We start from the raw sequence: 26,724 nt of genomic DNA, 5'->3' as shown, positions 1-26,724 counted from the left end.
TCTGCTTTGTACTGCTCTGTCTCTCCTGGTTATCAGACCCCTTGGCTTTTCCCTGTTTACTCTTTGTCTTATCTCTAAGGTACTTCACTCCCTCCTGGCTTTGACCCTCAGCTCTGTTTGACTACGTTTTCTGTCTGTGCCCTGCACGCTGTGTGTTCAGTGTCATTCCCTACACTCACCACCCCTCTGGTCATGTGACTGCTCTGTGCCAGGTCCTGTGCTGACTGCATTAGAGTAAGGTCCTTGAGTTCGGCGTGACTTGTTTCTGCACTCACTACATTTATATGCCCCCCTAGGCAGCGTCAGTGACACCTTAGGTGTCACAACAGTTTCATTTTTATAAAATCACTGTTTTATCAGCAGGAGATTGTCACAGGAGGAACTTGCAAAACATACAAAATGTAATATAATGACTATCACATATGAGGATATAGCTGAAGATAGTCAATATAAAATATAAGTGGTCTTCTTCGGGGGCGTGGTGAAGAAGAATCACAAGCAGGATTTAATAGTAGGTCTGGTTGGACCACTTCTATTTTATAATAATAATAATTTTATTTCTATAGTGCCGACATATTCCTTTACATTTTACAGGGGACTTGTACATACAATAGACATTACAGCATAGTAATAAGCACTTAGATCAAAACAGATACCAAGAGGAATGAGGGCTCTGCTTACATTCTTACAATCTATGAGGAAAAGGGGAGACACGAAAGGTGGATGGTAACAATTGCTTAGTAGTTCAGACCAGCCATAGTGTAAGAATAGGGTGTTCATGTTATGCTGCAGGAACCAGTTATCAGCCTAAGTATGTAACAATACAGACACAGAAGGCTATTAAATGCATAACGCATGTGAGAACATGATGCGAGGAACCTGGTTGTGATAAAAATTTTGAAAGGGCAACACAGGGATAGTTAGGTTAAAGTATTGAGATAGTAGGCCAGTCTGAACAAATGCATTTTTAGCCCACACTTAAAAATATGTGGATTGGGGTTTAACCATATTAAACTGGGTAGTGTATTCCAAAGAATTGGCGCAGCACGTGAAAAGTCTTGGAGACGGAAGTGGGAGGTTCTGATTATTGAGGATGCTAAGCTCAGGTCATTAGCAGAACGGAGGGCATGGGTAGGGGGGTAGATTGAGATGAGGTAGGAGATGTAGGGTGGTGCTAAGCCTTGGAGTGCTTTGTGGGTGAGGGTAATAAGTTTATACTGAATTCTGGAGTGGATGGGTAACCAGTGTAATGACTGGCACAAGGTAGAGGCATCGGTGTAAAGATTGGTGAGGAATGTGACCCTGGCTGCAGCATTGAATACAGATTGGAGAGGGGTGAGTTTGGTAAAAGGGAGACCGATTAGTAGAGAGTTACAATAGTCCAGATGAGAATGAATAAGAGAAACAGTAAGCATTTTTGCAGAGACCAAAGTAAGAAAGGGTCGAATTCTAGAAATGTTTTTGAGGTCCAGATAACAAGAGCAAGCCAGTGATAGGATGTGGGGGGAGAATGAAAGCGCTGAATCAAGTATGACCTCAAGGCAGCGGACATGTTGCTGGGGAGTAATGGAGGAACCACACATGGATATGGCAATATCGGGCATGGGCACATTAGTAGAGGGAGCAAACACAAGAAGTTCAGTTTCAGATAGAAGGAGGACATGATGTTAGGGACAGTCATAAGGCAATCACTAGTACCGTATTTTTCCGACTATAAGACGCACTTTTTTCCCTCCAAATTTGGGAGGAAAGTGTGGGTGCGTCTTATAGTATGGATATAGCATGTGGGGAGGGGGGCAGCAGCGAGTGGGATCGCAATGATATCCCACTTCAGGATGTCCCCGCTGCCGGAATCAGCTGCTGGGGAAACCACATGGCCCCGCTGATTAAGTGCAGTGAATATTCATTAGCGGCTCCCGATCAGCTGAGCGGTAAGCGGGGAGCAGCAAATGGATACTGCACTTAAGCAGCGACACACAGTTTCCCCAGCACTGATTCTGGGGAGAATCTGTGTGTCCGGGGGAGGAGGCAGCAGCAGCAGGGGCCAGGGGAGAGGAGATCGCTGCATACCTGCCTGTGCTGGACGCTGAGCTGTCTGTGGTGCACAAGGAGGACCTATGTGATGTCAGAAGTAGGCGGGCTGGAGCATCACATGGCAGCTCAGAGCCCTCCCTCTTCTGACATCATCACAGGTCCTTCAGACTCCCACCTAGAATCTGCAGCTTCCTCTTATGTCCTGCGCGTGCGCTGTGGAAAGGCAACAAGAGGGAGGGCTCTGTGTGCAGCCATGGGATGCTCCAGCTTTTACCTCACCTCAGTGTGGCTGGCTCCCACAATTAAGAGGTTAGTCTTTACAAAACACAATAAAGCACTCTGCCACTCTTTTAGTGAACTATAACTCCCAGCATGTCATAAAATCTGCAGGACATGCTGGGAGTTATAGTTCTCCCATGGGATTTTAAAGCAGCACTCCAGTGTTATTTTGCAGTGCTGGAGTGGTGCTTTCACTATAAGCCCTGTGCCCCCATTCTTATACTCACCCTCCAGTGTCTTCATATAGTACTTTACAGACACCACACTGGTCCCGCAGCTTCCAACATAATAACGTACTATTATATATAATAACACCACATATAATAGTATGTTATTTATGTTATTAAATATTTTACCACATTTTTTTTGCTTCAAATATTTTTTTCCCTATTTTCCACCTCTAAAACCTGGGTGCGCCTTATAGTCCGGTGCGTCCTATAGTCCGAAAAATACGGTGATTTCTAAAGTAGAGCTGTATAATTGTGTGTCATCAGCATAGAGATGGTACTGGAAACCAAATCTGCTAGAGAAGAGGAGGGGGCCTAGAACCGATCCGTGAGGAACTCCAACAGTAAGGGGAAGATGAGAGGAGGAGGAGCAGGCAAAAGATACAGTGAAGGAGCGGTCAGAGAGATAGGAGGAGAACCAGGAGAGAATGGTGTCCTTGAGGCCGAAGGAGCAGAGCCTAGTGAGGAGGAGCTGATGATCTACAGTGTTGAATGCTGCAGAAAGATCCAAGATAATTAGCAGGCAGCAGTGACCATTAGATTTTGCTGTAAGTAGATCATTAGAGACTTTAGTAAGGACAGTTTCAGTAGAGTGTAAAGAGTGAAAAACAGATTGTAGAGGGTCGAAAAGAGAGTTATTTGAGAGATAGCAGGTAAGACGTTAGTGGACCAGGTGTTCCAGGAGTTTAGAGATGAAGGAAACATTGGAGACAGGTCTATAGTTAGCAGCACAGTTTTGGTTGAGGGACGGTTTTTTAAGTAGTGGATGTATGATGGCATGCTTAAATGGGGAGGGAAAGATACTGGAAGAGAGAGGGAGGTTGAATATTTTTGTTAGGTGGGTGGTGACAGCAGGGGAAAGGGACTGGAGGAGATGTGATGGAATGGGGTCACTAGTGCAAGTGGTCGGGCGAGAAGATGCAAGGAGCCTGATCACTTCTACTTCTGTGACTGGTTCAAAGTCAGAGAGTGAGCTAGATGCAGTGGGGGAGGGAGGAGAGTGCATGGCATGAGGGGATTGGGAGATAATTTCCTATCGGATATCGTCAATTTTTTTCTTTGAAATAATTGGCCAGATCATCAGCATGGAGATCCATGGTTGGGGCCTGCACTCTTGGGTTGAGTAGGGAATGAAAAGTGTCAGAGACATTTCGGGTTATTGGATAGTGAGGTGATGAGGGTGTTGAAATAAGTTTGTTTGAAGAGGTGAAGGGCAGTGTTGTATGTTTTAAGCATAAACTTATAATGGATGAACTCTTTGGGTAGATTTGGATTTTCTCCACAGACGCTCGGCGCACCTGGAGCACCGCTGTAGGAAACATGTTTGCAGCATGTGCCAGGGTTGTCGCCGTCTGTGCCTTGGTGTTCTATGTATAGGTGGTGCAGCATCATCTGGGGCACATTGCAGTGTTTAATTTTAATGCTTCAGGGCAGAATCAGGACATGAGAGGGAGGAGATAGGGGCCAATGATGACTCCAAGTTGTTCATAAGTTTCTGGGTGTTATTGGCTTGTATATTTCTGTATGTGTGGAAAGTAGGGGTGACCTGAGCAGTTCTTGATAGAGAATGAAAGAAGTTTGTGGTCAGAGAGCGAGAGAGGGGAGTTTGTGAATTATCCACTGAGCAAAGTCAGGAGAAGACCAAGTCGAGGGAGTTTTCGTCTTCATACGTTGTAGAGTTAGTAAGTTGCGAGATGCTGAAGGAGGAGGTTAGAGATAAAAGGTGGGTAGCAGGTGTGGAGAGGGGAAAACAATGGGGATGTTGAAATCACCCATGATGAGGGTGGGGATGTCACAGGAGAGAAAGTATGGAAGCCAGGTAGCAAAGTGATTCAGCAACTGATGGGAGGGGCACGGAGGACAATACACCACCACCACTCGCATGGAGAAGGGGATGTAGAGTCTGACAGCATGGACCTCAAAAGAAGGGAAGACAAGTGAGGGAACTTGAGGGATAACCTGAAAGGTACATTTGGGTGATAGGAGCAGACCAACACCTCTACTTGCTCTGTTGTCTGATCTTGGGGTATGAGAGAAGTGTAGTCTACCATATGAGAGAGCAGCAGCAGTGGTGGTGTCTGACTGCTGGATCCAGATTTCATTAAGAGCCAGGAGGTTAAGAGAATTAGAAAGGAAGAAGTCATGGATGAAGGAGAGTTTATTGCTAGTGATGAGCGAATATACTCGTTACTCGAGATTTCCCGAGCACGCTCGGGTGACCTCCGAGTATTTTTTAGTGCTCGGAGATTTAGTTTTCCTCACCTCAGCTGAATGATTTACATCTGTTAGCCAGCATAAGTACATGTGGGGATTCCCTAGCAATCAGGCAACCCCCACATGTACTTATGTTGGCTAACAGATGTAAGTAATTCAGCTGCGGCAATGAAAACTAAATCTCCGATCACTAAAAAATACTCGGAGATCACCCGAGTGTGCTCGGGAAATCTCAAGTAATGAGTATATTCGCTCATCACTATTTATTACACACTGACCGAGAATTCCAAAGGGAACAATTGAAAGAGACAGAAGGCATGCAGGGAATATTAATAAGGTTAAAGGGGTTTCTGAGTGTAGCAGTTGGAGGGTTTGACTTGCTATAACATGGGGGGGCAGGGTTGGGAGAGATATCTGTTATGGTCCTGGTGGTTAGGACACATGAAATGACCTGATAGGTAAACTATAAATAAAGGACAAGCTCTGGGAATGTGGGAACTTTACTGACCGCAATCCTGATCCTATCAACACACACTATAGGCAGCCGTGGAGCGTTCCTGACTCTGCCTAGACGCCTCATCACAGCCTGAGAACTAGCTATCCCTAGAGAGAAATAAAGCCTCACTTGCCTCAGAGAAATTTCCCCAAAAGTGTAGACAGCCCCCCACAAATAATAACGGTGATTTAAGGGGAAAACACAAACATAGAAATGAAAACAGGTTTAGCAAATGAGGCCCGCTAATTACTAAATAGTCAGAAGATAGCAAGGAATCTGTGCGGTCAGTATAAAACACTACAAAAATTATCCACGCAGAGAATGCAAAAGACCCCCACACCGACTCACGATGTGAGGGGCGCAACTCCGCAACCCAGAGCTTCCAGCTAGCAGGAAAATAGCATATAAGCAAGCTGGACTGAACACATCATATACTGAGAAACATATTGAAAAAAGCAATGAGCAAAAATGAACTAGCATGAACCTAGCTTCTCCAAGAGGAGACAGGTCACAAGGGAAGTCCCAGAGAGATCTGAACCAGTACTGAATACAACGACAGCAGGCAACAAGTAAAGGTCCAGGTGGAGTTAAATAGTCAGCCAGCATAGCAGAAAACGAGGCAGCTGGGGCCCAGCTAAGACCAGCCGTAACACTCAAAGCCACCAGAGGGAGCCCAAGAACAGAACTCACAAAGTACCACTCATGACCACAGGAGGGAGCCCGAGAACGGAATTCACAACAGATATCTCCTGCGACTAGGAGAAGGAGGATAAAAAGAGTGAGCAGTTGGTTAAAAGATTTGTGAGAGCATCTCTTGTGTTGGATGGTGGAACTGAATAGCTCTGTGCAATTCAGCAATGTGAAAAAAGCATGAGTGCTGTACATAGGAGAGGAGAGGAGTGAGGGGCCAATATGGATGGAGTGTAAAAAGTTAGTGCAAGGACGGTGGATGTGAGTGAATGCAGCAGCCAGGATATAAATTATACAAATGCATATGGTAAATATTTGTTGTAATCCAAATGTACTGGGAGTAGGTTTGTTTAAGTGTCTTACCTGTCTCCTGCCCTGTCTAACTGCCATGGTATAACTGCCAGTACTTTGATAAAATGTACGTAGATTAAATGTGCATAAATGCCTCCCCAGGCTACTTCTCAATATACAGTGGGGCAAAAAAGTATTTAGTCAGTCAGCAATAGTGCAAGTTCCACCACTTAAAAAGATGAGAGGCGTCTGTAATTTACATCATAGGTAGACCTCAACTATGGGAGACAAACTGAGAAAAAAAAATCCAGAAAATCACATTGTCTGTTTTTTTAACATTTTATTTGCATATTATGGTGGAAAATAAGTATTTGGTCAGAAACAAAATTTAATCTCCATACTTTGTAATATATCCTTTGTTGGCAATGACAGAGGTCAAACGTTTTCTGTAAGTCTTCACAAGGTTGCCACACACTGTTGTTGGTATGTTGGCCCATTCCTCCATGCAGATCTCTTCTAGAGCAGTGATGTTTTTGGCTTTTCGTTTGGCAACACGGACTTTCAACTCCCTCCAAAGGTTTTCTATAGGGTTGAGATCTGGAGACTGGCTAGGCCACTCCAGGACCTTGAAATGCTTCTTACGAAGCCACTCCTTCATTGCCCTGGCGGTGTGCTTTGGATCATTGTCATGTTGAAAGACCCAGCCACGTTTCATCTTCAATGCCCTTGCTGATGGAAGGAGGTTTGCACTCAAAATCTCACGATACATGGCCCCATTCATTCTTTCATGTACCCGGATCAGTCGTCCTGGCCCCTTTGCAGAGAAACAGCCCCAAAGCATGATGTTTTCACCACCATGCTTTACAGTAGGTATGGTGTTTGATGGATGCAACTCAGTATTCTTTTTCCTCCAAACACGACAAGTTGTGTTTCTACCAAACAGTTCCAGTTTGGTTTCATCAGACCATAGGACATTCTCCCAAAACTCCTCTGGATCATCCAAATGCTCTCTAGCAAACTTCAGACGGGCCTGGACATGTACTGGCTTAAGCAGTGGGACACGTCTGGCTCTGCAGGATCTGAGTCCATGGTGGCGTAGTGTGTTACTTACAGTGGGGCAAAAAAGTATTTAGTCAGTCAGCAATAGTGCAAGTTCCACCACTTAAAAAGATGAGAGGCGTCTGTAATTTACATCATAGGTAGACCTCAACTATGGGAGACAAACTGAGACAAAAAAATCCAGAAAATCACATTGTCTGTTTTTTTATCATTTTATTTGCATATTATGGTGGAAAATAAGTATTTGGTCAGAAACAAAATTTCATCTCAATATTTTGTAAAATATCCTTTGTTGGCAATGACAGAGGTCAAACGTTTTCTGTAAGTCTTCACAAGGTTGCCACACACTGTTGTTGGTATGTTGGCCCATTCCTCCATGCAGATCTCCTCTAGAGCAGTGATGTTTTTGGCTTTTCGCTTGGCAACACGGACTTTCAACTCCCTCCAAAGGTTTTCTATAGGATTGAGATCTGGAGACTGGCTAGGCCACTCCAGGACCTTGAAATGCTTCTTACGAAGCCACTCCTTCGTTGCCCTGGCGGTGTGCTTTGGATCATTGTCATGTTGAAAGACCCAGCCACATTTCATCTTCAATGCCCTTGCTGATGGAAAGAGGTTTGCACTCAAAATCTCATGATACATGGCCCCATTCATTCTTTCATGTACCCGGATCAGTCGTCCTGGCCCCTTTGCAGAGAAACAGCCCCAAAGCATGATGTTTCCACCACCATGCTTTACAGTAGGTATGGTGTTTGATGGATGCAACTCAGTATTCTTTTTCCTCCAAACACGACAAGTTGTGTTTCTACCAAACAGTTCCAGTTTGGTTTCATCAGACCATAGGACATTCTCCCAAAACTCCTCTGGATCATCCAAATGCTCTCTAGCAAACTTCAGACGGGCCCGGACATGTACTGGCTTAAGCAGTGGGACACGTCTGGCACTGCAGAATCTGAGTCCATGGTGGCGTAGTGTGTTACTTATGGTAGGCCTTGTTACATTGGTCCCAGCTCTCTGCAGTTCATTCACTAGGTCCCCCCGCGTGGTTCTGGGATTTTTGCTCACCGTTCTTGTGATCATTCTGACCCCACGGGGTGGGATTTTGCGTGAAGCCCCAGATAGAGGGAGATTATCAGTGGTCTTGAATGTCTTCCATTTTCTAATTATTGCTCCCACTGTTGATTTCTTCACTCCAAGCTGGTTGGCTATTGCAGATTCAGTCTTCCCAGCCTGGTGCAGGGCTACAATTTTGTTTCTGGTGTCCTTTGACAGCTCTTTGGTCTTCACCATAGTGGAGTTTGGAGTCAGACTGTTTGAGGGTGTGCACAGGTGTCTTTTTATACTGATAACAAGTTTAAACAGGTGCCATTACTACAGGTAATGAGTGGAGGAAAGAGGAGACTCTTAAAGAAGAAGTTACAGGTCTGTGAGAGCCAGAAATCTTGATTGTTTGTTTCTGACCAAATACTTATTTTCCACCATAATATGCAAAAAAAATGATAAAAAAACAGACAATGTGATTTTCTGGATTTTTTTATCTCAGTTTGTCTCCCATAGTTGAGGTCTACCTATGATGTAAATTACAGACGCCTCTCATCTTTTTAAGTGGTGGAACTTGCACTATTGTTGACTGACTAAATACTTTTTTGCCCCACTGTATACTGTAGGAGACTAGCTCTAAGATTTCTCACAATATTACCGTACTTCGTTAGCAATCCATCAAACTAAGTTGAGTCAGCAGGACACAATAAATGTAATGAACAGATAAACAAGTGTCCAGGCCTACATGGATCATAAACCACTTTGAAAAAAGTTACTTGACCTCACAGCATAAGGGGACAAGCAGAGTTGAAGTTAAAATAGCTATATACCATAACATAAGCTTGCTAAGATGGCTAGCAGTGGCTGGATACATTCAGGATTCAGTTGCAATAGATTGAATGAATTAAATACCATAACATAAGCTATCTTCATTACATTGTGTATGTTTTACGCTATGCCCTTTATATGATCTGATTGATTTTATGCATATGAATACTAGTCATTTTTCCTTTGGGTATTATATGGTACAGTCTTGTATTACATGACTACATTTAACTACATCTGTAAAATGCTAATCCTATTGTATATAGTTGCATCCTGTATAGATATATTGATAATTATTAGGCATTCACATAGACCTATGTATTATAACTCTGCTTAAACGTGGCACTAAGGCGTTGCTGCCTTTGAATTTTAATATTTATATTTGTTTCTATTACTTTTTGTAAATGGTCATAATAAAGGTACAGCTCTGTTATCCATTTTTTTCGGTTATATAATTATATATTTATGGATGAGCTCCCTTTCTATAATCGGCCCTCTGCTTGGGATTCTTCTTGTTCTCAGATGGGGCAGTAAAAACCTGGTGACAGATTCCTATTAAAGTAAAATAAAAATGTTCCCCAGTTGGGTATTGCATCTTCATCTGAAGTAAATATGCACATATTTGTCAGTCATTTGGTTATATAATACTTTTATATTCTTTTCTGGCTATTTATATGTGTTGTTTTACTATTTGTGCATTTTTTATTATATTCTAGGTTACGAAAGAAAATCGAGATGAAATACTGAGTGAAATAGTGACTACAATACAAGACTGCTTTATTGCAAAATCCAAATAAGAACAACTAATTATCACTGCTTACAACACTGACACCTTAAACATAATAAACTTCTACAACATACCTATTGTTATTGGTCTTAATATCTCTAATTTGAAAAGTCAATAAAATTAAGATGAAGGGAGTACAACTTGGTTTCTCTTGAAAACAATCATTCACCAGCTGAACATATGTAGATGGCCATATAATGAAACAGTAGCTGCAGAGCTGAGTAAAACGTTGTTTATTTTTTAAATTATTATCTCCATTGTGGAGATATTAGCTTGTAAAGTTACGTTTTTAATTTAGGATAAGTCCAATTGGAGTTAAAAGGGCTGTCCCACAAAAAAAGTGTATTTTAATTAATAGATCTTGGAATTTAAAAAAAAGTTCTACAATTGGATGTGTTAAAAATATGTTCCTGTGTGTAGAAATACATCTTATAAATGTGCCCCTGCTGTGTAATGGTCGTGTCTGACTGTACAGGAACATGGTCTGATCATACCACATCTCCTGGGCAGGGGAGGAAGCCCAGAACAGAAAGAATCATCTCTCATGATTCTTTCTGTTAGGTAAAACAATGTTTAAAAACAGGCAGTGAAATGTTCTACCTCACAAAAATTATCAGCTGTGATCCTGTGCTGTCCTGTCTGTATACTCTCCCCTGCCCAGGAGATGTGTTATGATCAGACCATGTTCCTGCACAGTCAGACACAGCCATTTCACAGTACACAGCATAAGGAACTTTTTTTTTTTTTTTAACACATCCATCTGTGGAAATTATTATTATCATTATTATTCAAAGATCTATTGATTAAAATGTTGATTAAAGTGAACTTTGTTTATGGGAAAATCCCTTTAAGAGATTCATCTCTAGGGTAGGTGTCATGCAGGGCAAAGAAAGAACGTGCCCTGATTTATGCAGCTAAAAAAATGCCATTGCACACACTTTTGGTGAAAAGTGACAGAGTGAGCTAATTCTTTTTACGACCTATGACGTATAGTTACGTCATAGGTCGCCTCCCTCTCTTTCATGCTGGCTCTGGGGCTGAACCCATATCTTTTCAGGCACATGACTGTTCACTTGATCAGCTGTCATGTGGCCCTAACAGCCGCGAGTGTATTCCTGATCCACCTGCGACTCTTATCATGTTAAATGCCGCAGTCAGTCTCTGATAGTGGAATTTACCTCATGTTTACCAGAAGTGCATTACAAACCCTGCCCATCAGTGCGCCTGTCACGTGGTCGCGGGGCGCAGATGGGTTAGCATGACAGTTGGGAGTCTGCAGAAGACCCCTGTGCCTATCATAGCAGATCTCCTATGTTATTAAGGTTGTCGGTCGTTTCTGCTTGAAACCTGTATGTGGATTTGCGGTTATGTGACTTTGTCAGCAATCATGGCGAAATTTGTGATAAACAGCCGGTAATATCCCACAACCCACAATTGCAAAAATGCCCTCACCTGCTTCCTTGAAAGAGGTGGCGGCCACTTCTGGATTGCCTCGACCTGGCTTGTGGCTTGATTTTACCGTTCACGATGATCTAGCCTATGTACCTGACCTCTTCCTTCCCCATGGCAGAATTTTGAGATTTATGGTAAACCCGGCCTTTCACAAAGCCTCCAGAATAGCTTGTACTGTTGGAAGATGACTACCCCAGTCTGGGCTGAAGACCACAATGTCATCAAGGTAGGCTGTGGCATACTTCTTATGCGGAGCACCCTGCAGTCCAAAAGGCATTCTGGTATATTGAAAATACCAATCAGATGTCAAGAAGGCCCTCTTCTCCTTGGCACTCTGGGACATGGGGATCTGCCAGTAGCCTTTCGTCAGGTCTAGGGTGGTAATGTACCTCACAGGCACAATCCTCTCAATTTTTTCATCGATGAGGGGCATCCGGTATATGTCAATTGTGGACACTTCATTGAACCTGTGGTAGTCGTTGCAAAACTGCCATCTCCATCGAGCTGTGGCATGAGGATGATAGGACTTGACCATCTGCTTTTTTACCCCTCTATCATGACAAGGTCTAGCATTCTCTTCACCTTGTTTGAGATTACATAAGCCATACAGGATTCCCAAAGCATGTTAAGGTTCACCCTTATATGCGGCTCTTTCAGAACATCATGCTCCACCATCTGCGTGCGCCCCGACAACTCAAACTCTGAGAACAGGTAACAGTTCTGCTGCAGCAGTTCTCAACACTGTTGCTTCTAAGCCGGCATTAGCGTCTCTGCAGTCATGACATCCTCCACTTTGGCTTCGGCATGAGCTCCCAGGCAAGGTGCTTCCAGTGATTCCCAATCTCGCCACGACTTTTGCAAGTTCACGTGGTATACTTGGTGAGGCTTCCTTCGCCCTTGCTGCTGGACCTTGTAATTAACCTCACTCCGTATTTCCACCATCTCATATGGGCCCTATCACGTGGCAAGAAACTTGCTCTTGACCGTAGGGTTAAGCATCAGTATGTGGTCTCCAAACTAAACCTGCCTCAGCCTCGCTATTGGTTATACACCCTTGCCTGTTCTTCCTGTGCCCGGAGGAGATGCGCCTTCACAATAGGCATCACTTTCAACATTCCTGCATCTGGGCCACGTGCTCTATGATGCTCAGGTGGGGCGTGGTCTCAGCTTCCCATGTTTCTTTGGCGATATCAAGGAGCCCTCACTGATGTCATCCTTGCAGGAGCTCAAACAGAGAGAAACCAGTGGAGGCTTGAGGAACTTTTCAGACAGAGAAGAGCAGGAACAGAAGCAGATAGTCCCAGTCTCAGCAGTCCTTCTCAATGACCTTCTTGAGCATTGGTCTTATTTAAGTGCTCCACTAGGCTGTCCATCTGCGGATGGTAGAGGGATCTACACAGCTGGGCAATTTGGAGTACCTAACCCAACTCCTTCATCACCTTGCTCATGAAGTGTGTAACTTGGTCCGTCAAGATTAGAGATGAGCAAACTCAGAAAAAGGTCGCCAATCTCAAATTCGGCACGAATGTAGCACATTCGGATTCCCGAGCACTTTTCCTCAAAGTTGGCAAAATTCGGCCACAGTCCAGTAAATTATAGCGTTTCCACTAATACTTTTGTGAGCACTTTGGCTAGGATAGTGGTGCTCTATGATAAGTGGTTGGGACATGCTTGATGAGCGAGAGGGTGGGGAGAGGGGGAGCAGCAGCTTACTGTAGCCAGCCAGTGAGCAGAAACCATCCACAACATCCAGACACAAGGGTTTTCTGTCATTGGCTGCAAAGAAATATCATAATGGGTCTGACAACCCTTCCACTGCAGGCAACCAACCAGATGGAAACACAACTTGGAGTCACCACATTTCAAAAAATTAACATCAGCAGCAGTAGCAACAGAAGCCACGACAAGGTGTAGTAGACAGCAATAACATGAAATCAATGCAGCACACTAAAAACTACACCATTGTCTAATCTGCTACTGGATTGCAAAAGTCATTGAAGATCCATGACTTTTCATGTTGATGAAATTTAGGCAGTCTACACTTTCAGGGGCCAGCCAAGTGCGCTGAAGACACGTTCTGAGAGAATGCTGATGGCTGGGCATGACAAAACCTCCAGGATGTGACAGACAAGCTCAGGCCACTCTTCCATTCTTGAAGACCAAAATGCAAAAGTTTCTAACCCCCCATTGATGGCATTGATATTGAGTTTGAGATACTCCTGCACCATCCTCTTCAGTCATTCAAACCATGTCAGACTTGTACTCTGTTCTGTTGGTGCATTGGCTGGTCTAAAAATGTGTGAAACGACTCACAGAAATTGCTTTTGCCACTTACACTGCTGCTAATGTTTTTGCAGGGTTAAAAGTCTATAATTGCAATGCACAATGTGTGCCTCACTGCTGTTGTGGTGAAAACCACTCTTAAGATTATTTACATGCGTGTTTCGAAAATCTAGCATGCTCGCGTCCCTTTCCAGGTGGAGAAAGCATCTGGCAAAATTTACTCTTGTACTGTGGATCTAACAAAGTGGCAACCCAGTAGTCAGCACTATTTCTAATCCTAACAATACGTGCATATTATAGATAGTGCAGCAAGTAGGTGCTCTTGTGTCGGGCCCTTACATGAGGTCTAAGTCCATGGTGTGTTGGTGGCGGGGGAACACTCAAGCTTGCTTCCTCTGTCCCTCCCACCAACTACGGACAACTGAGAGGAGATTATTATCCTCTTCATCTCCTCATTATTGAGCGCACATCACCTCTTCCTCCTCCATTTGTTCCTCGGCTCCTGCACCTTCACACACAGTTTGTCTGGTATCATAAACCCCCCCTTGATTGCTGTAATTCATCCTCGCAAGGCACCCACCTGTGCTACGACAGCCCAGAACTTCAAGATGTTATCCCTTCCGTATCCTCCTCTGCTTCCTCCTCTTCCTCTGGGAACACCACCTCCTCCTGCAGACTATTCAAAGTGTGCTCCAGTATGTAGATGGCCAGAATAGTGATGCTGATGATAGCATCGTCAGCACTAACCATGTTAGTAGCCATTTCAAAACCGTGCAGAAGGGTGCAGAGGTCCTTCATCTCTGCCCACTCTGCAAGCCTAATTTGCAAAGTCCGTACTGCTGCCACAGTCACTGCAACATGTGCAGAGTGGAATTCCACCGTGTCGGAACATCGGTTAACCGGTAGCCTGAAAGACCAAAGTAGCAATGCAAGTAGATAAACTGCAAGGTGCAAACAGCAGAAGTGAGCACACAGCGACTGTCTATCTGCAGCAGCACATTGAGGCCAGGATAGTGGCAGAGAAATTGCTGTACCACAAGGTTGAGGACATGAGCCATGCAAGGTATATGACTGAGGTTGCCCTGGTGTACGACTGCCACAAGGTTCACACCATTATTGTACATGGCCTTCCCAGCCTCCAAGTTCAGTGGAGACAGCTATTGCTCAAACTTGGCCTGGATATCTGTACACAACTCTGGAGCTGTGTGACTGCAATCTCCAAGGCATATTAATTTAAACACTGCCTGATTGCGGTGAGCCCTGGTTGCATAGTATGGAGGTGGGGAAGATTCTCTCTGCACTGTTGAATGCGTGTCTCATTATGGGAGAGGTTGAGAGTACAGGTGGAGGCTCTAGAGGAGGTGGAGGAGGCAGAAGCAGTGGAGGAAGTGTTGGAATTCTCAAGGCTTGCGGAACAAACCTCTGTATCTAAGACTTGGTGTCTAGTGGTTTAGTTCTCCAACCCCTGTTGTCTTGTAGTTTAGTTCTCCATCTTCACATGTGCAGTGGTTTAGTTGTCCATCCCTTGGTGTCTAGTGGATTTGTTCACCCACCCTTGGTGTACAGTGGTTTAGTTATCCAACCCTAGGTGTTTGTTTCTCCAGACCACTGTTGTCTGTAAGTTTAATTCTCCATCCTCTGGTGTGTAGTGGTTTAGTTCTCCATCCCCAAGTAGCCTGCAAGCCTTGCAGATTCAAAGACTTGTGGAGCAAACCCTTCCCCACCTGCCTCCACAGCCACCAGTCACTCAGTTCACAGTCACCGAGATGTAACGCACCTGGCAATGCATGCTTGTCCAGGTGTCAGTGGTAAAATGCACCCTGGCATAGATTATTTTAAAAGAATGGGTGATGATGTCTGTGCATGCTGCTGCTCATGTAGCGCAGACACATCATTCTTAGAGAAGTAATGGCGACTGAGTAAGTGATACTGGGGGACTGCGACGGCCATCAGTTTTCAGAAATCGTCTGTATACACCAGAAGGAAAGGCAGCATTTCCATGGCCAATAGATTGGAGATGGAGATGTTCAAGCTCTTAGCATTGGCATGCGTAGGAGGAAACAATCTTTAATGTGACCACAACTGCGGGACCGAGGGCTGGCTGCTGTGCTGAGAGAGGGTGGAGTAGGATAAACACGACAAACTGCTAGACTGTGTTTGAGGTACAGGTGGAAAGGTTATGGTGGATTGAGAAAGATGTGATGTGCTCGGTGTCTGAGATTGGTCAAAAACAGCAGGCATGTCCACTTTCATAACAGCTGACAGGCTCTCTCTCAGCCCGACTGTAGCGTGTAAACAAGTGGAGGTTCTATGGCCGAAGACCTGTGTGGGAATAGTTGCCACAGTGACAGAGGAGGAAGCAGAAAATTCGTTTGATGGGGTGTCCGGTGGTTGGCGAGGCCCACTAGGCCACACTGAGATTCCAGGACTAACACGTATTTATCACGCATATGCCAGTTCATGTTGTAGTCAAGTTATTGAAATTTTTGCATCTACTGAGTCTTTTTTTTTTTTAACAAAATTGGCATATAAAGTGAGTTGGGTCATCTTTTTCATTCTCAAAAAAGGCCCAGGCTAAGCAACCCTTGTCACCAATGCAAACTGCAGACCCGAGACCTCTGCTGGTCTCCCTCTCCCTCCACGACCTCTGCTAAGCTACTCAGCTGCGTGCATCTGGGTTCACACCAAGTGGGAGCTAAAACCTCAACGTCATCCTCTCTGTTCTCCCACTGCTTGATCTGAGACTCACCCTTCTCCTCTTCCTGCACTGACAGCATAGTACAGTTTGAGTGCACCTCAGGTATATGAGTCTCATCAGAATCACCTCCACCCTTGGGGGTTAACATCGGTGCAGATGCTTTCTTCCTCTGGATTCTGTGAATCTTCGGAGCAGACCTCTGATGCCCATTGAATAGCATGTATGAACAGCTCTGCAGACTCGCCCTTCTGTGGTTCCCCACAGTCAGTTGGGCATTTGGAGAGTTGTAATGCGGGGAGAAACAAGGCTGATTGGGGTGCCACCTCTGAGGACTATATTGTGTGTGATATTATGGTGGAGGAAGAGGAGGAGAGGCTACTTGATGCAGCGCTTGCCATTCACTGTAGCACATGCTCTTTCTGCCCCTCATTTACAAGGCATAGATGAGGGCGTCCCGCAAGCTCGCTGCCTCAGGGTTACCCTGGGAAAATAAACTCCAAGAAAATGTGGCGCTAAGCACCTACGGCTTTTTTGAATGCATCCACTTCCAGTGAAAAATGTTAATAAAAATTCATTTATTATCTCAAAATAAAAAAAAAGATAAAATATATTGGATTATACAACATACGGAGAAGAGTTGCCTAAAGAATTGATTCCTTGAGAATCTCAACGTGCATTTCTTACCGATAGAAGGTGAGCATAACCACAACTAAAAGAATTTTTTTTTTTTTTTAACTGTTGGTAAAAACGTATTACGCTCAGAGGAAGCGCCGCACTTGTCTCTTTTTTTCCCTCTTTCCCTAAACCAGGGTATTTCTAAAGACTTCAGGGTTACCCTGGACTTTTATCTCTCCTTCAAAACATATATCGATGCCCTTTCCACTTCCTGCCGACTACAACTTAAAAATATTTTGTGGATCCGTATATTCGTTAATCAAGAATCTGCAAAATCCCTAGTACATGCACTCGTCATCATCTCCTTCCTCGACTACTGCAACCTCCTGCTTTGTGGCCTCCCTTCTAACAGTCTCGCACCCCTCCAATCTATCCTAAACTCTGCTGCCTGACTAATCCACCTATCCCCCCGCTATTCCCTGGCCTTTACTCTCTGTTAATTCCTTTGCTGGCTCTCTATTACCCAGGAACTCCAGTTCAAAACCCTAACCATAGCATACAAAGCCATTCACAATCTGTCTCAATACATCCGTGACCTAGTCTACCGGTACTTACCGGTAGATCTCCTTCTCTACTCCCCTCTTCCCATAATCAAATACAAGATTTCTCCCGTGCATCCCCTCTACGCTGGAACTCTCTACCCCAACATATCAGACTCTCGCCTACTGTTCTGCCCTTTCTAATAAGGACAGGGGTTCGTTTCAAGCATTAAAGTTTTAGTAATATTAGTGTTTTGTTTTTTGCTGTGTTATAGCACCACCCAGTGGTGGATAAATTTATTACCTGTGTTTTTCAGTAATAATCAGAGTGTTGCATTTTGGGTTGCACCAAGGTATCATGGGATAGGGAAATCCCCCATTTTCTCTCTGTGTATTTTCCTGTACACTCGTGTTATCTGATGTGTTGGAACTACCTCACTTACTTGCCACCCCGGTTAAGTTTATCCGGTAAGATTGCTATCCCTGTTCTTGCAATACAGTGTTCTACTGAATGTGATTTATTGCATAGCAGCTAGTACTTAGTAAATCTATTATAAGTCACTTGCTGTATGTAGTTATATGTAGAAGTTGCATCATCCTGTATACTTTTCTATTAGTTGTAAAGTATCAGCTGTATTGTTATTTGGCTCAATACTTATACGTATCATTTATATTCTTAGAGTTTTACTGCATTTCAATACCTGTTACCAATAAACAAGTTAGACTACAGAGAACAGTCTGCTTATTTTGGAAGACAGAAGTGGTTTATGCTGTATGTTGGATCACACACCGTATCAACGTGTATGAAGACAGAACACCTACCATGGAAACCTTCAAAAGGAACCTGAAGAACTACCTCTTCTGACAAGCCTAAAACCTACGGTAACCATCATTACACCATACAGTGGCACAACCAGCTCTACCCTCACCTACTGTATCCTCACCCATCCCTTGTAGACTGCGATTTCTCATGGACAGGTTCTTCTTTCCTCTACCAGTCGGTAACTTGTATTAATATTATTGTACTTGTTTTTATTATGTATACCCCTTTTCACATGTAAAGCGCAATGGAACAAATGGCACTATAACAATAAATAATAATAATTATTCTGCTTTGTGGCTGTCAAAGAAAGGGAGTCGAGTAGCCCTTCCAATAACAGAAGTTGTCAAAATGCTGCGCAATTATACTATTTCTATCTTGGGGAAATTGATGCCACTTTAGTGGAGTGGTGTCTGCCCCTAATTTTTGGAAATGTTTGCACTCCAAATTGAGTCTTATTCATGTGTGGTACCTGTAACAGTAGGGCTTCCTGATCGGCAGTCCTACACTTACTTTTAGGCCCCATACACACGTTCAGGAATTGATGCAGAAAATTCCTGTGAAAATCCGGACATTTCTGCCAGATTTCCGCATAAAAACCGCATGCGTTTTTTTGCGCGTTTTTGACGCGTTTTTGACGCGGTTTTTCCCAAACATTTCCCAATGCATTAGACAGTGGGAAAACCGCGAAAAAAACGCAAAATTAATGAGCATGTCCGGTTTTTTACCGCAATGCGTTTTTCATGCGGAAAAACGCACATCATGTGCACAGAAATTGCGGATTTCATTAAAAATGATAGGATGCTTAATGTATGCAGATTATTTGCGGTTTTATAGCGTTTTTATAGCGCAAAAACGCTAAAAACCGCAAATAATCTGCACTGTGTGAACATAGCCTTAGTCAACTACCTGTGTTACTATCCTGACATTTTTTAAACAATAATAGTCTCCGAAGCAGATGTTTGTGTCACCTGAGTGGGGCTGAGCAGAAAAGTAGTTTGTGCTGTTCCACAAGGTGTCAGGGCTCCCAGCAAACAGGCTTATGCTGCCCCCACACCCACCTCGTCTTAATTTAACCTTAAATTCCAAGCTCTAAAGACTGGCACAGACCCTGACAACTCATGCATGGCCCATAGCTGACTGCTCCTGTGCCATTATCAAATTTCTACTGTGGGTGGATTGATCAGTCAAAAACCTGTGATACTATCCATAAATCCATGATTTTTTTCAACAATAGTGGTCTACTAAGCTGATATTTGTGCCACCAAAGTGTGGCTGAGCAAAGAAAACTGAGCTGTTGAATGAGGTATCAGGGCTATATCAAATTTCTACTGTGGGTAAATTGATTGATTGCTTTGTTCAGTGGAGGACAACTGTAATGAGTGGCAGACACAGTTAGTAGGCCCAAATAATAAAGTAGGCTAAATGTCTGCCAAAAAATTGTTCATAAATAAACAGGTGGCATAGCTAGGTACAGGGGTGGGCTCCTCTGCTGAGTAGCAGACAGTGGTAGTAGGCGTAAAGTATTAACTGGTCTAAATGGAGGCCAGCGCCCCTGTATATTTTAACTATCATCTATCATTTCAACAAATTTGTATTGGCAGTGTCATTGAAGGATTTAACAGCACAGACTAGACAGTGGTGGAGTAGGGAGACGTAAGTATTGCAAGTGGTAGAGCACTGTTTGAGCTGGGGGGGAACACTCTCATGGGCGGCGGTACTGGCACAGGACCCCTCATATTACGATGGTGTGTCTGATGTTGATTGTGCACCACCACCGTCAGAGACACTTCATTGTACTATGAGGGACCCTGTGCCAGTGCTGTCGCCCAAGAGTGGGCACACCCACCTGTCCAGGCAAACGGCACTCACACGGGTGCTTGCGTCAGGTGGTGACCACGGCCCTGTGGGGGGAGTCAGCCCATTTAGGGAGGTATAAAAATGGCCTATGGTGGACATTCAGCAGCTGCAAATGGAGGAATTGGAGAAGTCAGTAAGAGAAGGCCAAAAGCAAGACATTTTTCAGGCAAGCTACGTGTCAGCAGGGGAAGGTGGGGCAAAATAATTTGAAATCCATGATTGGTTCATTTTAATGAAGGTTAGATCATCAACATTTCGGGTAGCCAGACGTGTCCTTTTTTCGGTCAGTATTGAACAGCAGCACTGAAGACTCTTTCTGATAGCACACTTAGGAGCAGGGCAAGCGAGCTCCTGTAATGCATATTCTGCCAATTTAGGCAGGGGGCTGTTTTAGATGCCCAGTAATCAAAGGGGAATGACCTGTGAGGGAGAACATCGATAAGGGAGGAAAAGTAGTTCGTAACCATACTGGACAAAGGCTATCTCCTGTCACTTTGAATCGATGCAGCAGTACCTGTCGTGTCAGCGGTCATTGCGAAATCACTCCACAACCTGGTCATAAAACCCCTCTGTCCAACGCCACTTCGGATTTGTGCACCTCTAACACCTCTGCCATGTTGCCCCCTGCAGCTCGTGTGAGAATCATCACCGGCGCTGTGTGCTGGGAATGCCTGAACCAAACGGTCTACAAGAGTTGCTTGTTTGGTAGCCAATATTTGCTCAAGGTTCTCATGTGGCATGATATTTTGTAATTTTCCTTTATATCATGGATCCAGGAGGCAGGCCAACCAGTAATCGTCATCGGTCATCATTTTGATAATGCGGGGGTCCCTTTTTAGGATACGCAAGGCATACTCAGCCATGTGGGCCAATGTTCCAGGTGTCAATTGACAGCTTGTGCTGGGTTGAGGAGTACTTTCTTGCAAATCAACATCACTTGTGTCCCGCAAAAACCCTGTACCTGACCTTGCAACGCCACCAGTATCTATTGCCCCCTGAGAAGCATCCTCCTCCCATAAATATTCATCCCCATCATCCTCCTCCTCTTCATCCGCCACCTTGTCCAGGAGAGTTCCCTGAGCAGACAATGGCTGACTGTCATCAAGGCTTCCCTCCTCCTCGGCTGCAGACGACTGCTCCTTAATGTGCATCAAACTTTGCATCAGCAGACGCATTAGTGGGATGCTCTTGCTTATGATGGCGTCGTCTGCACTTACCAGCCGTGTGCATTCCTCAAAACACTGAAGAACTTGACAGAGGTCTTGTAGCTTCGACCACTGCACACCAGACAACTCCATGTCTGCCATCCAAGTGCCTGCCCGTGTATGTGTATCCTCCCACAAATTAATTACAGCATGCCTCTGTTCGCACAGCCTCTGAACCATGTGCAGTGTGGAGTTCCACCTTGTTGCAATGTCGATTATTAGGCGGTGCTAGAGAAGATTCAGCGATCGCTGATGGGTCAGCATACGGCTGGAGTGTACGGGCGACCGGCGGATGTGCGAGCAAGTCTTCGCACCTTCAGGAGCAGGGCTGGTAACTCCAGATAATTTTTGAGGAAGCACTGCACCACCAGGTTCAAGGTGTGAGCCAGGCAAGGTATGTGTTTCAGTTCTGAAAGGGCTATGGCAGCCATAAAATTCCTTCCGTTATCACAGACTACCTTGCCTGCCTCAAGATGTACACTGCCCAGCCATGACTACGTTTGTTGCTGCAAGTACTCGGCCAATACTTCCGCGGTGTGTCGGTTGTCGCTCAAACACTTCATTTGTAACACAGCCTGCTGACGCTTACCACTAGCTGTTCCATAATGGGACACCTCGTGTGCAACACTGGCAGCTGCGGATGGAGTGGTTGTGTGACTGCGCTCTGTGGACGAGCTTTCGCTTATGGAGGAGGACGAGGAGGGGGGTGGCGAACGCCTACAGCCAACTGTTTCCTAGACCGTAGGCTAGGGAGAACTGTCCCACTATGGCTGTCCCCTGTGGACCCTGCATCCACCACATTAACCCAGTGCGCCGTGATGGACACATAACGTCCCTGGCCATGCCTACTGGTCCATGCATCTGTTGTGAGGTGCACCTTTCCACTGACTGATTGCCTCAGTGCATGGACAATGAGGTCTTTGACATGCTGGTGGAGGGCTGGGATGGCTTTTCTCGCAAAGAAGTGCTGACTGGGTAGGTCATAGCGTGGTACTGCGTAGGCCATCAGGTCTTTGAAAGCTTCGCTTTCAACCAACCGGTATGGCATCATCTCTAACGAGATTAGTATAGCAATGTGGGCGTTCAAACCCTGTGTACGCGGATGAGAGGATGAGTACTTTCTTTTCCTAAAGAGAGTCTCTTGTAGGGTGAGCTGGACTGGAGAGCTGCATATGGTGGGGGTGGTGGACATGGCGGATTGAGAGAGGGTTGGTGATGGTATTCTTGATGTTGGCCTACATACAGTGTTTCCTACCAAGAACCTTGTGATTCCCTGACTGCTTTGGCCTTGCGATGATACCTCCACATTTGCTGCTGGTGATGTCCCTCCGGTGGGCTTACAGTGAGGGAAGCAATGTAGCATTGCTGACTACCTTCATTCTGAGCAGGTGCACCAATGGTACGGGACGTTTGGTAGTTAGTCCAGGCTTGCAAGTGCATGCTGGTTAAATGTCTAAGCATGCACGTTGTATTTAAATTTTGAAGATTCTTCCCTCTGCTAAAGGTCTTTGAGCATTTCTTACAGATAACTTTGCACTGATCATACGGATCTTGGTTAAAAAATTGCCACACTACACTCTTCCTCCTATGGAATACCTTTTCAGGCATTGCACGCTGTGCTACTCTCACCGGATGGCCACGCTGTCCTAAAACTGTTTTTGTTTTTGACGAACGTTTTTGGCCTGATACGGGCCTGCCAGATGACAGCTGTTGCGATGTAGATGGCTGCTGCGGATCATCCCCCTCCGCTTCTGAGCTACTGGCAGTGGCACCCTCTTCCCCCAATAGCTGCCAATCTGGGTCAGCAACCGGGTCATCTGTAACCTCCTCTTCAATGTCATGTGCACCTTCCTCTGTGTCACCGTGTAAGGTGCTATAGCGTTCGGGATGGGGCACCATAGTCTCATCAGGGTCAGATTCTGGCTCAGTACACTGCAAGGGCAATGTAGTGATCTGAGTCAATGGAACAGCATAATAATCTAGCTGTGGCTAAGCATCAGTGCACTCCATGTCCGATTCATCTTGTAATGGGCAGTTAACAATTTCCCTTTCTAACCCAGGCACGGTATGTGTAAAGAGCTCCATGGAGTAACCTGTAGTGTCGCCTGATGCATCCTTCACTTTTGGTTTGGGTGAAGGACACAAGGAAACGTCTTGTTCCTGACCGGGAGCATCCACTGACTACTCACTGCTTTTATATTTTGAACTTTCTGAAGAGGAGGCGAAAGAGCTAGAGGCTGAGTCAGCAAGGAAAGCCAAAACTTTTTCCTGCTGCTCCAGCTTTAAAAGCTGTTTTCCTACTTTTAGATAAGGGAGCCTTCAAGGCCTTGTGTAGCCAGACGATGACGCTGGCTCAACACCTCCAGCCTTAGGTGCTATTGTGCTTTTGCCACTACCACCAGATGCACCACCACCACCACCATCAGTACCAGCTGGCAACCTACGCCCACGGGCTCTTCCACCAGACTTCCTCATTTTTTGGAAAATCTAACCAAAATAACAACCGTTATATGGTACTGTAAAGCAAGGTAGAAGGTGTATATAAACTTGTTGAGAATTGAAATCTCCCTTTTTTTTTTGGAGACTGAACCAAAACTCAGGCCCAGTGTATAAAACAACGCAATGTAAGCAGCAGCAAGTGGCTGGCTGATATACGACAAACTAACAGGACTGAAATATATCCACTTTGTGAGAATTTGAATCTCCCTTTTTTTTTTTTTTTGGGAGACTGTACCAAAACTCAGGCCCAGTGTATAAAACAACTTAGTGTAAGTGGCAGCAAGTGGCTGGCTGATACACGACAAACTAACAGGACTGAAATATATCCACTTTGTGAAAATTTGAAACTCCCTTTTTTGGGGGGATACTGAACCAAAACTCAGGCCCAGTGTATAAAACAACACAATGTAAGTGGCAGAAAGTGGCTGGAAGATATATGAAAAAATACAAGGACTGTAGTACAATTTCAATCTCCCTACAATGATCTCAGGACAAGTATGGCAGCAATAAAAAGGACTGCTGCACACAAAAGTGTGGACAAATGAACAAGATAACTGTGCAGAAAGGAGCAACCGTATTTTTGCTTTTAAAAAAGCAGTTGGTATGCACAGCAGCGTGCAAACAGCAATGCAGCTATCAGGGAGCCTTATAAGGCAGCCTAATAAGCTACAGAGCTGATGCACAAAGATATAGCCTCCACTGTCCCTGCAAAAAAAAAGGTGGTGTTGGACAGTGGAAATCGCTACAGCACAAGCAGTTTGGGGGTTAATCTTCCCTCCCTAACTATAGCCCTTCTTCTGATGAAGCTTCAGCAACCTCTCCCTATGCTACGATTGGCAGAAGTAAGATGGCGGTCGGCGTGCACGCCCCTTTATAGCCCCTGTGATGCCGCAGAAAGCAAGCCAATCACTGTCATGCCCTTCTCTAAGATGGTGGGGAGCGAGACCTATGTCATCACGCTGCCCACACTCTGCGTCCTCCTTCATTGGCTGAAAAATGGCGCTGAAAGTGTCATATGAAACACGACTTTGGCTCGCTGATCGCCGACCGCATGGCCGATCCCACACTAGGATCGGGTCGGGTTTCATGAAACCCGACTTCGCCGAAAGTCGGCGATTTTTGAATTTGTCCTATCCGTTTCGCTCAACCCTAGTCAGAATTAGTTTGAGCATTGTGAGTTAAAAAATGTAATGCATTGCATTGTATACCGACGGCGACGACTCATAAATGTGCTTTGCTGCCATCTACTGGCCAATGTGTATATGAAAGTTAAATGATTATTCTTACAAGTTGCTATAGAAATGGCTGGGAGGGCTCACACACACTTCCTGAGGTAATTGCAAGTTCTGGGACGTTCAAGCTGCCTGAGGGAGCAAACACTACTACTCCAATCATAGTTTTCTATGCGAGTCCACGCTGAGGGGACATCTGTCTCCACATAACCTCCTCCACAAAGGAGTGAAGTCTTCTACTCAGGAGAGATAGCGCTGCACTTGTGCTCTCCTGCATGCTGGTTATCCTGTTTGCTTCTAGACAGGACCGGATCCACGTGGCTGCCATGACACAGAATTTGCTTAACCTACCCCCTGCGAAAGGGGATGGTAAGCTCAAAACTGTGAGTACTTACACACTTTAGTGTGTTTCCACGGAGAGCCAATCTGTCAAGGTCCCTCCATCAGTGTAATGTTTCTTGGACTGCGCATAGCACTTTCTCTAATAGCAAGTGAAGAGAAATCTGCTCCAGCCACCCTGAGAGGCCATAACCTTGCTTGCCTCATGAGGAGAGAATCATTACTTTCATATGCACAATATACTGTGAACTTTGCCTTTAAGGGGTCATACTCACTTGAGCGAGACTCTTATGAGTCTCGCACGGCAATACCCAGCACTGCACCTAGCACAGAGGAGCGGAGTGTGTGGCTGCATGTTTTCCTATGTGGCCACACGCACCGATCTGAGTGCCAGCAGCAGCGCCGGGTATTGCCGTGCGAGACTCATCCGAGTCTCGCGCAAGTGAGCATGAGCCCTAAGGCTTCTTTCACACTTCCATCAGCAGGCAACCGTCAGATTGCGCCGTTGCGACGTACCGACGGATGTCTTAAAAATAGTGAAAAATGGATGTAATGACGGATGCGTCGTATTAGGCGCTGCCTGAATTTGAATGTATAAAATAATGGAGAGAGAGAGAGAGAGATCTCCCTGACTAGAAGATCCTTCCAGGCATGCTCAGGATACAAAAACGGGATACGTCGCTGAATTCCTGTTTTTGACGGTCAGCGACGGATCCTGCGTCCATAGGCTTCCATTATAGCCAATGACGGGCAGCTCAGGACCCGTCGCTGAGCGATTTTCCGACGTGAAGAAAAAACGTTCCTCTAAACGTTTTCTCCGCCTGATGGACAGCAATTTTCCGACGGATCCAGTGCACGACGGATGAAACGGATGGCCATGCGTCACAATCCGTCGCTAATACAAGTCTATGGGAAAATTTGCTGGATCCTGTTTTTTCAAAAATTGGCGGATTTTGACGGGAGCTAAAAGACGGAAGTGTGAAAGAGGCCTAAGAGAGAGACTGCACCCCATTACTTCTTTCAGTAAAATTGTTTTGTTTAGGCCACGTTCACACTTTGCGGGTTCCTCTGCAGGTTAATCCCGCAGCGGAATTGATAAATCTGCAGGGCAAACCCGCTGCGGTTATCCCTGCAGATTTATCGCGGTTTGTTCCGCGGTTTCCGCTGCGGGATTACTCCTGTACTATTGATGCTGCATATGCAGCAATATGCAGCATCAATAGTAATGTAAAAAAATAA

The 26,724-nt window shown here is 45.0% G+C and overlaps 1 protein-coding gene across 1 annotated transcript in view; it reads left to right on the top strand.

The window, feature by feature from the left end:
* NTPCR (nucleoside-triphosphatase, cancer-related) overlaps positions 1-10,016 on the top strand; it is a 111,663-nt gene extending 101,647 nt beyond the window's left edge. Inside the window, exon 5 of the mRNA XM_077289104.1 lies at positions 9,873-10,016. Within this exon, the coding sequence (XP_077145219.1) occupies positions 9,873-9,953 (81 nt within the window). The 3' untranslated portion in view covers positions 9,954-10,016. The remainder of the gene's footprint in view (positions 1-9,872) is intronic.
* The last annotated feature ends 16,708 nt before the right edge of the window (positions 10,017-26,724 follow it).

This window comes from Ranitomeya variabilis, chromosome 2 (assembly GCF_051348905.1).
Source record: "Ranitomeya variabilis isolate aRanVar5 chromosome 2, aRanVar5.hap1, whole genome shotgun sequence".
In the NCBI taxonomy this organism is placed as follows: Eukaryota; Metazoa; Chordata; class Amphibia; order Anura; family Dendrobatidae; genus Ranitomeya; species Ranitomeya variabilis.
Note: the sequence above shows the minus strand (reverse complement) of the source record. Positions and strands in the feature narration are given on the sequence as shown.